The sequence below is a fragment of the Hemiscyllium ocellatum genome, chromosome 7 (assembly GCF_020745735.1).
Source record: "Hemiscyllium ocellatum isolate sHemOce1 chromosome 7, sHemOce1.pat.X.cur, whole genome shotgun sequence".
NCBI lineage: Eukaryota > Metazoa > Chordata > Chondrichthyes > Orectolobiformes > Hemiscylliidae > Hemiscyllium > Hemiscyllium ocellatum.
The window spans coordinates 98,210,346-98,228,541 of NC_083407.1; the positions used below are offsets into that span (position 1 = coordinate 98,210,346).

Consider the following 18,196-nt stretch of genomic DNA (forward strand, 5'->3'; position numbering starts at 1 on the left):
TATAACACGTTGGCATGACTGCAGAGTCTGCTAGAGTCGGTTACATCTTGTTCAAAGCTCTGATGTGAGTTGACTTGAATTTGTGCTTCAAGACAAGCTGGCATGATGTTCACCTTGCATGATGTGCATTTCAGGCCAAATCAGCAGAAAGTGAAATCTCCCCTCTGGCTCTTCCACCAGTTAGACACTGGATGGATTATTAACAAATGCTTGCACTGGTCCAGTTCATACGAGGTTGCCCAGGGAACTGTTGAGCGTTTTGTGGACCACATGACACCTGACATTCCTTCTGAGCAAGCGTGGATACAGTATTGGGCTAATCTACTGGGGCTAGTTTGCTTTCCAGTGTATGGCTTATGGTGTGAGTACTGGGAATAATTAAAAACAAAACGTGCTGGGATTAGTTAGTCAGTGTGCTGTTTTTAATGTGCCCGCTGGGATGAGAGAGAGAGTGTGCTCGTTGTTGTGCTGTTTTTTTTAAGGAGAGCTGGATTCAGTCATGTGCCTGGACTAGTTATTACACAGACAGTGTGGGCCGGCAGCCTCAGTGTTTGCATGGATCCGGTGAGGCGGACTGGAGCTGCCATCTGTGGGCTGCTGCAGCAGCGCCGGGATGTTCTACTGGTTTAGAGTCAGTGCCTCCTTCATCAAAGCAGTGTGTCCGGAATGAAGACCCTCAGGCAGGCTGCAGCAGAGACTCTCAGCCGGTTAGGTGAGCACTGACTGTGCCCGGTGATTATTTCCCCGCCCAGTGTCTGTCTGCCCCGCAGTCCCGTCTCAATGTATGCACACACACACACTCTCTGCAGCTTTGCAGGGCACAATTTCCCGGCTTTTGATAGGCTGCGGATCACTGTTAACCCCTTCCAAGTCAAGGGCAGAGGGTTTGTGTCCTCCTCTCGGGGAGCAAAGGAGGAAACGGTGGCGGCTTTTCTTCCAGACCCGCGAATTATTGCAGAAAGGACCAAGGCACTTGCAACCCCGAGACCGAGTGCAGAGGTTACTGTGATAACTCAGTCCTGTGTGCAACTGAAACACATTCATGGTTTTGAGCAGAGCCCAATTTCCAGCGCTTTGCGAGGGGATTTTTTTGTGTGTTTATGTATGCATGTTTTTATCAGTATGTTCTTGTCTATGTGTGTAAATATTTGTATGTGGATGTGTATCTGTGTGTTGCTCTGTGTATGAAAGTGTTCCTGTGTATTTTTGTATGCGTGTATGTGTATCTGCCTGTGCAGATGTTTCTCTGTGTTTGTGTGTGGATTTTTTTTTCTGTGTGTTTCAATGTGTGTTTGTGTGTGTCGATGTGTATCGGCATGTGTGGATATGTATGTGTTTCGATGTATGTATTGTATCTGCATGTGTAAGTGTACTGATATGTATTTGTATGTAGATATGTATCTCTGTGTGTGGGTGTGTTTCTATGTATGTGGATATGTAGCTATATGTGTACCTGACTCTGTGTGGGTGCATGGATGGATGTGTGTGCAGGGGTGTGTCTCTGTGTTGGCATATCTCTGACTCCAGGCCTCCAGCAATATAACTGATTCTTAGTTGCGTCTGAAATGACAGGAAGCCCTTCCAGATCAAACCCACTGTAATTAGTTCTGGAACGCAGTGGCTCACCAGCACCTTCTCAGGGCAACTGGAGAGGAGGAGCTGTCAATGGAATCCATGGCTGTGACACATCCTGCAAATGAGTCACCTCCCATGGTGCCATCTCTCCAATTGCCATTACCTGAACATTTGACATTTTAAATTGCAGCCTTGGGTTTTTTGGGGGAGAGAGTTCTAGATTTCCACTCCTTGCTGTGTAGAGAATCGTTTCCTGATAATTCCTTTAACTACCCTGAACACTGAAATTCGATCACTGCTTTCATCTTCTGTATTTGAGCACTGGTTTATGCAACTTCTCCTCATTGTTTTTATCATTTTAGCTCCAGGATCATTCTGATCAACTCCACTCCCTCCAAGGCCAATGTGTTGTTTTTTTAGTTGTGGGACCAAGCCCTGCCATCCTCCAGTGTACCATAATCTGCCAGGCCTCAAGCCCCATGAATGAATAAACTTGATCCTTGTGGGGTCCCTGTGGGCTTTTACAAAGAAGGATTTTGACCCTTTGAAGCCATAGAAATGACATAAAAAGCAGGATTAGGCCATTCAGCCCATCAAGCCTTCTCCATCATTTGATAAGATCATGGTTGTGGCCTGAACACCACTTCCTGCTGATACCTACAACCCTTGACTCCCATATTGATCAAAAGGCTATCTCTCAGCCTTGACTGAATTCAATGACCCAGAGCTTCCACTGCTCTCCATTGAAGAGAACTCCAAGGACTAATGAGTCTCTGAGAAGAGGATTCTTCCTCATTTCCCTACTAAACGGGGGAGCCCTGAAACTGCGCCCACCGTTTTAGAGTTCCCACACAAAGGCAAACATCCTCTTGTAGTGAATCTGCCTTTACCTTGGCGGTCACTGTACATCGGTCAGGGTTTCACTAGTCTTTCCGTGACCTGGGTAATGTGACCAACCCAAGCAAAATGTCACTTTCCCAGAGTATGGTAGGGAATTTCAGAATGAAAATGACATGCGGCAGGGTGAAGAAGATTGCTATGGGAACTATAAGGGTTGCCATAGTAAATACTCCTTTTCACAGGAAATTTGTGTTCTTACTTCATGCTTTTAAAGTGTTGTTCATTGGGTTTTGTGACATGAATGAGATGACATCAATGTAGCTGAGTGGTTAAAGACCCAACAAAACAGATAGAGGCCGTGGGCATCCCTTTCAATATTAGGCATGATACAGCTTGATAGATAGGATTACACAGTGCTGAATCAGAATGTAATATAGAAGTTTTTCTTCCCTCATGTACCATCAGCTACTACCTCACTTAAAGCATTTACAGATATCAGACCAAGAGCGAGATTGCTGATCACTGCTGGAGAAAGGGGAAGGCTTGGGAAGTTCAACCTCAAGAATCGTGGGGAGTCAAGGGTTCAGGTGGCACCTCCCTGAAGATAAGGGCATAAGTCACAGAAATAGGCCATTTGGCCCATTGAATCTGATTCATCATTTAATGAGATCACAGCTGATCTGCTAATTCTCAATTTCCTTTCTCTCCATAACCCTTGACATCCTGACTGAACAAAAATCTGTCTTGCTCAGTCTTAATGATCTAGCCTTGACAGCCCTTTGCAATGAAGAATCTCACAGATTCACTATTAGAAGAAAAGGAATTCCTCTTTATATGTCTTAAATGGGTGACTCCTTACTCTGAGCTCATGTCCCCTGATCCAATGTTAATTTACTACCTCCAACACAGTGGGCTTTTTTTAAATGGCCTAATGTGTTGTACCTTAAACATCTTCTGAAAATGCAAATACATCACATCCGTGTAGTGATCTGTTTCGTGTTTCTTTTCCTTTCTAAATAAAATGTGTTACATTGACAGTTTCACAATCCTCTGGGACTTTTTCCGTGTTTTCTGTACAGTCTGTCCCACTTTGGATGTCGTTATGCAGACAGCTGCCCTGTAATGCTGCAATGCTCTTTTGCTTTGTAAGCCTACATTTCCCCTCTCCCAAACTCTTTCCCCTGTAAGTCAGACATTTAAACTCCTTGACTTTATTTACCCTAATCCAGTTTGCCTGTGGTTCAGGCAGTAATCCAGAGAACATCATCTTGGAGATTCTGCCTTCTTATTTAGTTCTTAATAACTTTCGGCAGAACCTCCTTTTCAGTCCTATCAATGTCGCTGGTATCAACAACGAGATCCCTCCTGTCCAACTCCAACTTCCCCTCAGTGTTAGAGAAGATGCCCTTAACCCAGCATTGGGCAGGCATCACATTCTTTGGGACTCCCTCTTATGGCTAATTATGGCTTATGCCTAATTATTCTCTCCCCTATTTCCTCCCCCACTTAAATGGCTTCCTGTACCAAAGTGCCATGGTCAGTTTACTCATCTTTCCTGCAGTTCCATTGCCATCCTCACAGCTTGCCTCATAACTGTTGGACAACTGCAAGGGTCAAGGCTCCTCAGTTGCAACCCCACCCCCTGTCCTCATACCGACTTTACCCTCTTGACCTGAATTGCAGACCAGTTTTGAGTTATCTAGCCTGAAGGCTGTCTGACTAGTCTCAAGAGCAAAGTGTCCAGGTAACTTTCTGCTTCCCTGATGTGGCACAACATCTGCAGCTCAGCTTCCACCTCCTCACCTCGGATTGGAACTTCTTCGTTTTGCAACACTTGGTACAGACGTGTTCACATTGGTGTCCAGCAGTGTCCACATGCTGTAGCTGCAATACATCACCCATCCTACCTTCACCATTGTATTTGGTTTAATAAAAAAATTAATTATTTTAGATTCCCTGCATTTTTACACTTTACTGTAATGATATTTTTGTTTCTATAATCTAAACCTCACCAGTACCAATTTGATTCTTAAGCAGACATGATAAGGAAAGAGAGATGTGAAGAAGAAACCCACTGGGCACCTAAATACAAACTAAAGACCTTACCTGTACCTGCAAGACTAGAAACAGTGACCAATCCTACTCAGCTATCAGCTTCTTCCCTTGTTCTCACCTTGTGCTGTGAATTGTGAGGTCTCTCTGGTTATGGTCTCACTGTAGATTGGCCTCTCAATCCACACCTTCATCCTCTCCCACTTACCTCTTCACTCCTTGTAGTGAAACCTTAGTTAAAGCACCATGCCCCTTTTTTGCACTGAATTCCCACAGTGAACCAAATTTCCAACAGGATAGTGACTCACCCAGCCTTCACCTCACTCCTACACCCTGATTATGCCCCTCTCTTGACACTGCGGTAGAGGAATTCCCTTTCTTATATGGATCTGCTCAGAGACCCCTTTTAGCTACAGTGATCAACACCTCATTTACATAAAGGAAATTCATGTGCTTGAATCTTACAGCCAGAATCAGGCAGGAATTACTTCCTTTAATTAGGCAGTTTTAAATTACTTACAAGGCTATTGTCAGTTGAATTCCCATTTTAAACCAAATTTCCAAGTGCAGTCTCATTCAGGTTTCATCTCACTCCACCGAAGTCTCCCACACTCTGACCTTTGCTGATATACCTGCCATAGAGGAAGCGCAGTGAAGGTTCATCAGATTGATCCCGGTGGCCATGGAATTGGTATCTGAGGTGAAATGGAGCAGGCTGGAGTTGTGCTCCCTGGAGTTTGGAAGAACCAAGAGGCCATGTCATAGGAACTTACAGAATTCCTAACATGTAAATGCAGGAAGGAAGTTTTCCAGGCTGTGGGTTCTACATCCAGGGGCACACAATCTCAGAATATGAGGCAGACCATTTAGGACTGAGATGAGGAGATATTTCTTCATTTGAAGGGTAGTGAATCTGTAGATTTCTCTACCCCAGAGGATTGTGAAGGTTCAATCATTGAATTGAGCTCAATAGGTTTCAATATTTAAAGAGACTGGGATATGGGGACAGTGTGGAGGAATGTGTTAAGGTGGTTAATTGGTCATGATCTAGGATGGTAGAACAGGCTCAAGGACTTGAGTGGATTATTCCTACTGCTATGTTCCTACTGTTGACCACTCCAGTGCATTGCTGGATGGTGTCCCATGTTATATCATTTGTAAAACTGAGGTCATCCCAATCTGTGCTTCCCATATCCTTTCTTGCACTAAGCCTCGTTCCCCTACTCACCAGCTCAACATTGGCTCCTGGCTAAGCAACTCGTTGATTTTAATATTTACACCCTTGCTTTTAAATGGCTTCACCCCTCTCTATCTCTGCAAAGCTACAATTCTTCTGGTCTCTTGCACATTGTGTGTCCGAATTATTTTACCATTAGTAACAGTGGTTTCAGCCAGCTTCATGTGTTCTACGTTCAGTAATTCCTTCCCAAACCTCTCTCTACCTCTTCTTTTAATGACATCCCTTAAAGCTTACCTTTTTACAAAAAGTTTTTGATCACCTGACCCTATAAGACAAATTGTTGTATTTTTGTTTTGTTGTGCTGCTGTGAAGTGGATTGGGGTGTTTTGTTATTTTAAAGGAGCTATATAATTGCGAGTTGTTGTTGTTGTTGTAACTGTTGGCCAAATTTTGAGTGACATTCTAACATTTGCTATTCTTATTTCTGTTCCTGCTGTTCCTTGTTCTCTTAGTCATTGGCTATATTCACCAAGTTCTTCAGAACGCTCACTTTGCTATTTATTCTTAACAGGTCTGACCCAGCGACACCCTGGATACAAAGAGGTAAAAAGTTCTGCTGCTCACGGATAGTGGGATTAAGCCCCTCACTGCTACTGGGTTTTTAATTGATTCTTGGATGATTGAAGACTGATCTCTATCGTTTGTCTCAGGAGCAGGTTGAGGGTTTGGCGACACTGAATGTGTTGAGCAGGTTACAGAGATAGAGAGAATAGTACAGGCCACTTCCTAGATCCTGTCACACCCAACCACAAACTAACTGAATCCCAACTCTGTGCTTGGCCCCACTGGGGTTTATGGTCAAAGCACAGCAGGCCAGGCAGCATCTCAGGAATAGAGAATTCGACGTTTCGAGCATAAGCCCTTCATCAGGACTCGAAACGTCGAATTCTCTATTCCTGAGATGCTGCCCTGGCCTGCTGTGCTTTGACCAGCAACACATTTGCAACTGTGATCTCCAGCATCTGCAGACCTCATTTTTTACCCACTGGGGTTTATCCCCACTTCCTCACTTCTGGCTCCGTCTCCTCTTCCCCCAGCCCCAAACCCTGTCATAGAAGCGCTACAATGCAGGTGTAGGCCATTTGGCCCATTGAGTCTGCATCATTCCTCCGAAGAGCATCCCATCCTGACCCACTCCCCCACCCTACCCCTCTAACTCTGAACTAACCATAGCTAATCCATCTAGCCAGCACGTCTAGAGCTCCATCTCTTCTTGAGCTCCACCGTCTCCCCTAGCAACATCCCTTCTTCTCTAGCCATCCCTAATCCCTCTTCCCAAGCTTTTTCCTCCCAGATTCTGACACCACCCACTCTGGTGTAACTCCACTCAATGATCTCTAGCTCCTCCCCTAGTACCAGGCACCGCTCCCCCTGGTTTGGGCTATAGCTCTCCCTATGCTCTATGATCCACTTCATTTGGCTCTTGGCCTGGCAAATTCTTTATTGCAGCCCATCACACTATGGGCTTAGCCCCAACCCCTATCTGGGCTTTAACCCATTCCTTGGGTCTTGAGCCCCTCCTTGACTGAGGAATGGTTAGTTGCCTGAGCAATAGGTCTCCACCCCCAGCACCTTTAAGCTCCAGCTCTCCCTCCTTCGGAAATAGCTCACAGACCCCCCCCCCAACTCCAATCTCTAACTCTTCACCCCTCTCCCTGGCTGTAATCCCACTCTACTGAGTTCCTGTTCCAACCTTCCAGCTATTCCTAAGCAAAGTTCCAAACTCATGCAGCGATCCCAGTCCTTTTCCTGACTCCATCCGTTTCCTCTGCCCTTTGCTCTGTTGTCATTTTATCTTTCTCACCTTGAAGTGCTCTCTCCTTGTCCCCACTTGCAGCCAATTACCTATTATCTCATCAGGATAGCTCATCAGGAGATCTTGTCTGATATCCCTGCTTTATTCATTCATCCTGACTGGCCAGGAGCTGGTAAACACTGGGCTTAATGCTTGATCTGTTTTGTCATTTTTCATCTCCCGACGAGAGAGAGAGAGAGAGAGAGAGAGAGAGAGCCTTGTTGTAACAAATCATGGGACTGTGGCCCTGTGACTGAGCAGTGAGGGGTTGATGTCTGGCTGTAGAGGTTCTGTACAGTGAGAAAGATAATGTCCAAGTGGAGAGCCTGGGAAAGAATTTGCTGCTGCTCCTGCTCAGCCTCTGAGTCCAGTCTGGGGAATGTTTGGAATGGAGGGCAAGCTTCCTTTGAGGTAACTCCAGCCTGTCGGCTATCACCAAACAAGGATGTTTTTAAGAGGAACTGCTATGCAGCAGAAGCGAATGGAGAGTTGTGCTGATTGAGTTAGATGAGGAAGGTTTGGGAATGGGCTCAAGTGGAATAGAAGTGCTGCTGTGTAGACTGGGCCAAATGGTCTCTTTTGTAACCGCAATTTCTGTGCAAATTTCATGTAAGATGTTCCCAGGGTGTGACCACAGGGAGGGAGCAGCAAAGGGGGGGGTCACAGTCTCAGAGAGACCAAGAATTAAGACAGTGTTCAAAATGACCACAATTATTAATCTGTATTTGAAATCTTCAGATTGAACCATTGTTAGCTAATGCCTCGCTTGGGTTTTAACTGTGGAGGTTTGGTGAATTTTTGGCTGTGTATATTTTGAGTTATTAACCTTGTATTCAACAGTTATTAAATGTGTACAGTATATACATCAGGTTACCCTGGCAGATTGGGGAATGGTGTTCTCAAGCAGTACCTGGACAACAGGATGTGATGTGTTGTAAAGAGACGGGTCCGAATAGGGGTATTGTTTTAATTGTTTAATAACTGTGGGTCATTATCACTATTTTCAGTCTGGCAATAACTTCAGTCAGAGTCAGAGCTGGGGCAAACCCTTCCTTAACAACAGGCCCCTCCCACACTAGGAGTTAGGTAACCCACCTAAGATCAGGCCCCTCCCACATTTGGAACGGGGTAACCACTTCCCTAACAATACACATCTAGCATATTAGGAGGTGGGGTAATCCTCCTTTGACAACAGGTACCCTCCCCCCTGCCACTTGATGCTGGGATAACTGTCCCTCACAACAGGCCCTTCACACATTAGAGGCTGGGGTAAAACCCCATCAACAGCAGGCTCCTCCCAAATTAGGAACAGGGATAACCCCTCCCACCACAGGCTCCTCCACCATTGGAAAATGGAGTCACCTCACCCTTAGCAGGCCCCTCCCACTTTGAACAGTGAAACCCTGCCCCTTACCGGCCCAACCCACAATAGGAGCTGAGATGACCATCCCAACAGGACCCTCCCACTTTGAGCTAAGGTAACCCTGCCCCAACAACAGGGCCCTCCCATATGAGCTGGGGTAACCGCACCCCTAACACCAGGCCTTTCCCTTACTGTAGGGACTGGAAGATCCTTCATTACAACAACCTCCCCTCTCCCCTTCCCCTCCATTATGGGAGCCTGGGTAGTCTTGACCTATGTCTGCTTGGATGATGCGCTGAAATCTCTGGAACGGGCCTTGAATCCACGACCTTTTTTCCCAGAGAGAGTGCTGCCCACTGAGCCAAGCTGCAGGGGCAGGAAAGATGGGGGTGTCACTGGCGATCACGTGATGTTGACCAGGGAGGAGGTCAGTGGGCTGTTTTGAGGCCGATGTTTGTCACAGCAATGGGTGGTTGTTCACCGTATGTCCCAACACTGTCTCGATACGAACGCTGTTTTCTCTTTTTGCAGCTGACTGAGGTTGCTGAGTCGCCGAGAAGTCCGTTTGTCTGCGAGCCCCGTCTGTACCACACACTGCAGGCCCAAAAACCCAGCAGGCACAGGAGCCGCAGCAACAGCATTCCGATAGGGTGCAAGAACTACACCCAGGGCCACCAATGGGTACGCTGCATCAACACTCATCTCCATACAACAGCCACTACCTGTCCAATAGGTTGCCTCCTCCCCAAATCCACTGATCCTTATGATGACTTTTACCGTTGCAATGTTTCCCCTTGTCCCAAACCCTGTAGCCCTCCCTGGACCTATCCGTGGGTTGAACAGTGTCAGTTGTGGCTCAGTGGGCACCACTCTCGTCTCTGAGACAGAAGGTTCTGGGTTCAAGTCCTGCTCCGGAGAATTGAGCACAAACGTCAAGGTCGCAGCACTGAGGGAGTGCAGCGTTGTTGGAGATGTCATCTTTCAGACAGTCCGTTAAAAAGGGTGGCCGTGTCTGCCATCTCGGAATAGCTGACGCATTTTCCCTGGTGTCTTGGCCAACATTCCTGTCCTCAACCAACATCACTAGAGCAGCGTATTTGGCCGTTATTTCGCTGTCAGTGGGAGCCTGCTGTATGCTAATTGGCAGGTACACTTACCACATTACAACAGTAGCTGCATTTCAAAATGTACTTCACTGCCGGTAAAGCACGTTAGAATGTCTTGAGGCAATGAAAGGTGCTAGTGAAATGTAAGCCTTTCATCACAAGAAATTGTAATGTTTTTATTTATTCCAGAGAAGTGGCCTACGATTTGGGACTGCAGCCTCTTATCTAAACCTGGAGAAACTAGGGGAAGGATCCTACTCCACGGTGTACAAGGGGATCAGCAGGTTAGTTGTAATATTCTCAGTCATCCTCCTTGTCTCCATTTCACTTAACCCTCCAGGCTAGGTTCCCCAGCATTCCAAACCCTCCTCCAGCTCCCCAGTGTTCCTCCAGCTCCCCAGTGTTCCTCCAGCTCCCCAGTGTTCCTCCAGCTCCCCAGTGTTCCTCCAGCTCCCCAGTGTTCCTCCAGCTCCCCATGTTCCTCCAGCTCCCCAGTGTTTCTCCAGCTCCCCAGTGTTCCTTCCAAGAGAAGAAATGCACTAAGAAAAATCGAATCAGGTGTTAACTGTGCTCTCGGTCTGTGCAGGATAAATGGCAATCTTGTTGCCTTGAAGGTGATTAAAATGCAAGAAGAAGAAGGTGTGCCTTTCACTGCAATCCGTGAGGGTAAGTATAGAGTGAGGGTGTTTGATATATATCATAATGCAATCCAGTGATGGATGCTACAGAATAAGTGTATAATTCAAAGTAGTGGATGCAGGTTGAGGGTGAGTTACACTTAACCATAATTATCTGCAGTGAGTGACTATACCTTGTGAATGTTATATGTACAGTAATTCAATGTGATTTGGGTGTGAACAGTGATGAGGGTGAGTTATATCTACTATAATTAGTGTCATTGTGGGATTATGCAGAGTAAGGGTGTATTATCTATACCATAGTTAACAATACTAAGTGTGTTTCAGAGTGAGGCTGTGTTATATGTACTGTAATACACTCTAGTGAGGGGTAATACAGAGTGAAATGTGTGTTATATGTACCGTAATTTAGTCCAGGGAGAAATAGTTGGGAGTTAGGGTGTATTACATATGCTGTGTGTCGTTACAATGAGGGGTAGTTCAGAGTGAAGGTATACAATATATATTCAATACACAAGCAATATAAATCATTGCAGTGTATAGATACAGAATGAAGGTGTGTTATAATAACCTTTTAATGTTTAGCAGAGGTGTTTGGGATAAAGTGAAAATCTGCATAATTCACTCCAGCGAGTAATGGTAGAGATTGAGGGTGTGTTTTGTATGTCATCATTTACTTCAGTGAATAATTATACAATGAGGCTATGTTATGTATAACGTGGTGATGGTAGATTTATAATGAGCATGCTTTTTTACTGTAATTCACTGCAGTGAGGGTAGGTACAGAGTGAAGAAATGTTAGAAATACCATTACTCATTGCAGTGAGGGATGGTACAGATTGGGGATACGTTATATATACCATAATTCACCCCATTGAGGGTAGCTACAGAGCGACGGCGTATTTCATGTACTGTACATCATTGCAGCAGGGGATGGATCAGAGTGAAGTTCTGAAAGGTATATCATAAATCATAGTCGCAAGTGTAGGTACAGCGTGAGGATATGTTATGCATGATGTTATTCACTACAGTGGGGGATGGTACAATGATGGAGTGTTCTCAGTGGATCAATGTGAGTGAATACTGCAGGGTAACAGGGCAGACTTGCGGTTATAAATGACCTTTACTCTATTCCCGAAAAACAATCTTGTCTCTGAATGCTTTTTCCATCATGTCTGCAGCCTCGCTACTGAAGGGTTTAAAACACAGCAATATTGTACTTCTGCATGACATCATCCACACACAGGAGACTCTGACCTTTGTTTTTGAATATGTGGTGAGTTTACAGCGTGTGTGTGTGTGCGTGCGCGCACCAACAGATCTGCTGTGTGCTGATTCAACATCAGTGTATATTCAGAAGCAAACATGAAAGGGGAAAGCAATTTTAATAGCACAGAGACTGGAAAGAGTGGACTGTGTAAGCTAGTCATTAGTGAACAAAACTTAACATTTATACAAAGTCCGTGGACAGGATTTGGAGTTGGATGCCCTGAGTTAACAACTTGTATAGCACCTTTAATATAGTAAAACTACACATGGCATTTCACATGAGTGTCATCAGACAAAATATGACATCCAGCAATATAAGGAAATGATAGGACAGGTTTCCAAAAGCTTACTCCAGTGCCCTATGTTTTAAGAGATGTCTTAAAGGAGGAGAGGCAGATGAAAGGATCATGAGAGAATTCCAGAGCTCAGGCCCTTGTGAGCTTAGGACATGACCACCGATGGAGGGGGAGAAATAGACTGAGGTTGTACAAGAGACAAGAGTTCTGGGGATGCAGAGGATTTCAGAGACATGAGATTGGATTGCCACTGAAGCAGGAACATGGTGCCATCGAAGGGCGGTTCACCCCTCGAGACTGTTTTGCCATTTAGTTGGGTTGTGACTGGTCTTTGCTTCAGACCCAGTAGACATTGTCCCAGGAATGGCGCACAGTTTGTTGACTGTCATGTGGTTGCACATATGCAACAGTAACATGGTAACTGCCAGAACCACCACAGAATAACAGTTTGTACTCAGACACGAATGAAGGATTAGTGTGGATGTTCACAACACGCAAAGAGAGAAAGAGTTTTGAGAGGATGAGGCACAGATGCCATGTGTCATGGAGATAGAGCGCTGTACCATGGAGCTGGGAGGGCAGAGAGGGGGTGACTTGCGATCAAGGGCTGGATCAGATTTCCTTGGTCTTGTTTGAAAAGGGACGGATGTGACGGCGGATCTTGTTTTGGGGGAAATGAAGATGTAGGGGGTGGGGTAGCAGGGAGAGGGTTTTGATATTTTGGTGCTCGCAGTTGAGAGTTGCCAGTGTCTCAGGTGATCAGCGGTATGCCGAGACTTACAGACAACATTAAGGATCTTGAAATCTATTCAGCGGGAAGCAAGGGGCCACAGGAGATGGGAATGGCAGATGGAGTGTCTGTTGAATAGGGGTGAGAAAGGTGGGGGCAATGTCCTTGTGTATGCGTGCGTGTGTCTGTGAGTGAAAGCTTTTGGGTGGAGGGACAGGCCTGGGCTCAAATCAGCACCAACATGGGTTTGAACGTGTGGGCGTCTCCTGTCAGAGTGGGCAGCTCAAGGGAGCTGGGCACAGTAGCAGGTTAGTGCTATCCATAAGAAACCAGCCTCTCTCAGGCTGACAGACATATAGCGGACGGGCCGAATGGCCTGTTTCTGTGTTGTCCAGTTTGTGCCTATAGACTCCTGGGATGGAGAAGTTATTTTCTGGGGAAGAATTGGCCAGTTGGCCCTGTACGCTTTAGAGTTTAGAAGAATGTGAGGTGATCTTGGGGAACATCTAAGATCCTGAGGGTACTTGACAGAATGCATGCTGAAAGGAATTTTCCCCCTTGTGGGAGGACTGGAACTAAGGGATACTTTCAAAATAAGACGTCTCCTTATTGTGACAAATGAGGAGAAGGTCATTAGTTTATGGAACTCCCTTCCACAGAGAGCAACGGAGATTGGGGGAATTATGCAATATTTTTGAGGCAAATGTAGAATCAAAATTCTTGACTAACAAGGGAGCTAAATATTTTACGGTGTAGACAGGCCAGTGGATTGAGGTCCAGTCAGACCAGCTGTGGTGTTAGTGCATGGCAGAGTTAGCTTGAGGAGCTGAGTATTATTCCCCTTTTCCTACTCATGTGCTTAAAGAAGAGAAGGAGGAAGGGATACTGAAGTAAACAGAAAATTGCCCTCAGAGAGGTTAAGATTAAGAATAACAACAAGCAATCTGACCAAGAAAGGTATCACACTGCTACTCAGTGTTACTTACAGCTCATTCCAGTTTCTTCTTCTTTCTAGCAAACTGACCTCGCACAGTACATGACCCAGCACCCAGGAGGCCTGCACACACACAATGTCAAGGTAGGTTGTGGTTCAAGGTGCAGAGTTTCCCTCCCCCATTAACTAAGGCTGGCAATAGTGAGTGAGGGTGAGGACGTGATCCTCCATTCAACTATGAGTCCCGAGTTGATCCCGTAAAGTGCAGGTGCTGGATTAACCCGACAATAATGTACCTTAACTGCACATCTTACTGTGTTTCATTCACACTCCGAATGTCACTGCCCTTCCCTGAAGGTGCTCACACAAACTGGAGTGAAACTCCATTGCAATTGGTCACTCCACGGTTCCATTAGCAGTGGTCACTCCATGGTTCCCCTGGTGACGGTCACTCGTTAGCATCATCAGCTTACACTTCTTCCAAGGCCTATGCAGGCAGTTCTTCCAAAATGCCTGCGTTGTGTTCCTGTGTGACCCAGTAGTGTACAGAAAGCACACAACATAAACAGCACCTAAAGTGTTGGCAATCCAATCGCGTTATAGCCAACACACGCTTTAGAAACAGCGTTCCCTGTTCACCCAATCGCATTACAGTGATTTGTGTTAATGAAAGATGCATTAGAGCAGAACTGATTGTACATCCTGCTCCCAAACACATTCCAGTGACATCAGTTTATTCTGACTGATTCTGTATCAATAAACTATTTTTTTTGCTATCTTCTTTCCTCATGTGAGCATCATTTACTTTCAACTGGCCCTGAAACCATCCTGTAGTTTTAGCCATTCCATCAGCTACTCTCTTTTTGTAGTTTCAGTATCAGTTTCCCTCAGCTTGTTGGGCAGTGCCCAGAACTGACCACAGTTAGCCGAGGTGTGATCAACACAAAGCTGGATACAACTGAAGTGTATTTGTTTCCCTTTGTATTCCTGTCCCTCTGGAAGAAGATCAACATTCCGTTAGCCTTGATGATCAAATCCTGACAATGATTCACATAAACAGGACACGGAGTGAACCCTGTTCTTGTTCCTTTGGTGACCATTCCTCGTGTCACCCTGCTGGGCCAGGCTCAGACCTGAGAGCCCGGTTAGTGCACTGTTTCCTGAATAACAAACAGGCAGCTTTCTTCCCTTCCAGCTCTTTCTCTTTCAACTCCTGCGAGGCCTAGCGTACATTCATCACTGCCACATCCTTCACCGTGACCTGAAACCACAGAACCTGCTCATCAGCTGTGTTGGAGAGCTCAAGCTGGCGGACTTCGGTCAGTCCATTATATGTGAGTGTGTGTGTGTGTGTGTGAGAGAGAGAGAGTGTGCGAGGGTCTGTGACTGAGTGCATGGGAGAAGGTGTTGAGTGTTACAATGTGTGTGTGTTCACCTCTCTGCCTGCATGTGCGTTATGTGCATGTTTAGGTTTCTGTCGGTATGTGTGTGTGTATGTTTCTCTCTGCCTGTGTATCTCTCTCTCTCTGCCTGTATGCATCCATGTGTGTGCCTCTCTCTCATGCCTCTTTGTGTGTGTGTGTGTGTGTGTGTGTGTGTGTGTGTGTGTGTGTGTGTGTGTGTTCCTTTCTCTGGGAGAATTGTGTACAGACTCTGTGGCCTCAGTTTACTCTGCGCGAACAAATCAATTTTTTTGGACCTTCAATCCTCTGGTGAGCATTTTCATCGTACACCCTAGCGTGCCTAAAACAGATGACTTCAGCCATTCTATCAGCTCCCTTGCCTCAGAACCAGTTTCTCACAGTCAGTTCTTTCTCTGTTCTGACCAACAGGACTGGCAAGAGCGAAGTCTGTGCCCAGTCAGACCTACTCCTCCCAGGTGGTGACATTGTGGTACCGGCCTCCGGACGTCCTCCTTGGGGCGACCGATTACTCCACGGCCCTGGACATCTGGTGAGGACTCTTCACATCCTTTCCAATGAAAACCTGTGGTGACTCCGGGATACATTCAGGAATATTCGCTCCTTGAGCTGGGTGGTGGCGTTGGCCTTGGAGGTGGAGTCTAGGATTAGCAGCTCACTGACAGTTTAGGAATGGGAGGAGACCATTCATCCCATGGATAGCCTGCCCCAATATTCCATTAGATCTTATCTAACTCAACTCCATCATCCCTTATACTCTTAACCAACAAACATCCAGCAGCCTCAGTGTTGAAACTTTCAGTTGCCCTGCGGTCCCTATGATGTTTGGGGGCGGGGGAAGGGGTGAGGTATGTAGTTCCCTTTCTCCCCTGTCCTTTCGTGTGAAGGTATGCTTCCTGACTTTGACCCTTTATGAACAAAGTCTAATTGCCCAGGCTTGTGATCCCAAACCCCATCTGCATCCACAGACCCACCACCCCCTCATGTAACTCTCCAGTTGAGGGTAGGCATTCTCCCGTTGTCAATGTGGACAGTACTTGCTAGCAGCATGCTGAGCCAAGAGGCACAGGGTAACAACTGGGGTAATGGGGATTCTTCCACCTCCAAGGTATCGAATTCAGTTCTCAGGCCTGGTTGAGAGGAACTAACTAACTGCTTTCTTGTTTCATTAAATGATGCAAATACCAATGTCAAAGATAACAAAATGCAGAAACATGAAGGAGCTGGTTAGGCCTTTAAGCTTACTCTGCCATTTAATAAGACTTGTGTTCTCAATACCACTTCTCTGCCTTGATGATATTCCAGCCCCAGCCCCTAGTGCTGTCTGGAGAGGAGTGTTCCATCGCCTCAACAACCCTCTGAGAGAGAGAAAAAAATTCTCATTCCATCTTAAGAGGGAGACCCCTAATTTTTAACCTGTATTCAGTACCTGTTGTTTCTCCCACAAGGGAAACCACCTTCCCAGGGTCCACCCTATCATGTCCCTGCAAGATCTTTCCTTGTAGAGTTGGCCTCATTTTGCAGAGTTGGATCCTTGACTTTGAAGAACTCATGTTGCACAATCCAACATGCCTGCTCATCAATGATTCATCACAATTCTTTATATTAGGATTCTGAGTGAGTTCACTATTCACTATACGACTCGGGTACAAAGTGTTACCATGCCAACCTCACACAGCAAATAACTCTAAATGCTTTACTGTGAACACTTATACCAGTTCTAGTTTTCAATGCTGACATTCCATATCTATTATCACTAATTTACAATGCATTAAAAGCAACACAATACAGACTTTAGAAAAAGTGGAGCCAAAAAGATGTACTCATGCCTGTCATTCTCTCCCAGTGATACTGTTACCATGGTTACACAATCCACCTGAATGCTTTATCACCACAAAACGGTGTCTTGGTGTCCTAAACACTTGAATGAATGGGGTCTCTAATTCTTCAGCATTTCATATTCTAACAAGCCTCTCTTGAGCAGAACTGGAAGCTGTAGTAACCCATCTTACATCAAACCAACTAACTATCACCACTCCCCCACACACCCCCACCCCGACCCACCTATCTCAGTGAGATGCATAGGGATTGCATGCCCATAGTCCCACACATTCACCGGTGAGAATACTGATGTGTAGATCTCATTTCTGCCTTACTTTTGCCAAATTTCCTGGAACAAGCTGGATGTGTGACTGTTCCCTGCCTTGTAGTGTTGACAATGGCGAGTAATTGTGTCCTTCCTTGGCAGGGGAGCAGGTTGTATATTCATTGAGATGGTGGAAGGCTGTCCAGCATTTCCTGGTGTGTCTGATATCATGGAGCAGCTCCAGAGAATCTGGGCAGTAAGTGACTTTGGATATTGCGTTAACCCGGGAAGACACCATCACTGGGGTTTGAACTCCATTGAGGCTAAGGGAGGGAGTGAATCTCCACACATTGAAACTAGGTGAAGGGCCTTGGTTTGAACTTGGCCTAGAGCAGGAGAGTGACTCCTTCTTATTTCCCACAATTCCTTTCAGTTCACAACGAGGCAAGGCAGCAGAGGTCTTAGAGTTCAGAGACTGTAGTGACATGTAATGTCACTTGATCTTGGTTTGCATGTGCACAGATTGGCACAGGCCTATTTCCAGAAATAATTCTGGAAAATAGGATTCCCGTCCGTCTGAAACTCGGTGGGTCAGTGGGATCTGAGACCCTCTTTTTTTTTGTCCCTGACTATGGAGTTCAAAGCTGAAAATGTGTTGCTGGAAAAGCGCAGCAGGTCAGGCAGCATCCAAGGAGCAGGAGAATCGAAGTTTCGGGCATGAGCCCTTCTTCAGGAAGGGCTGAAGAAGGGCTCATGCCCGAAACATCGATTCTCCTACTCCTTGGATGCTCCCTGACCTGCTGCGCTTTTCCAGCAACACATTTTCAGCTCTGATCTCCAGCATCTGCAGT

At 45.9% G+C, this 18,196-nt stretch overlaps 1 protein-coding gene across 4 annotated transcripts in view; it reads left to right on the top strand.

The window, feature by feature from the left end:
* The first annotated feature begins 475 nt into the window (after window positions 1-475).
* The window catches only part of cdk15 (cyclin-dependent kinase 15), a 31,905-nt gene continuing 14,184 nt past the window's right edge, over window positions 476-18,196 (top strand). For 3 of the 4 annotated variants that reach the window (XM_060828074.1, XM_060828073.1, XM_060828076.1), the window contains exons 1-10: window positions 476-712; window positions 6,219-6,250; window positions 9,397-9,546; window positions 10,161-10,255; window positions 10,558-10,637; window positions 11,791-11,885; window positions 13,920-13,982; window positions 15,034-15,157; window positions 15,671-15,791; window positions 17,508-17,601. In XM_060828074.1, the coding sequence (XP_060684057.1) occupies window positions 667-712; window positions 6,219-6,250; window positions 9,397-9,546; window positions 10,161-10,255; window positions 10,558-10,637; window positions 11,791-11,885; window positions 13,920-13,982; window positions 15,034-15,157; window positions 15,671-15,791; window positions 17,508-17,601 (900 nt within the window). In that variant the 5' untranslated portion in view covers window positions 476-666. The remainder of the gene's footprint in view (window positions 713-6,218; window positions 6,251-9,396; window positions 9,547-10,160; window positions 10,256-10,557; window positions 10,638-11,790; window positions 11,886-13,919; window positions 13,983-15,033; window positions 15,158-15,670; window positions 15,792-17,507; window positions 17,602-18,196) is intronic. The other variant, XM_060828077.1, reaches the window with a different exon arrangement.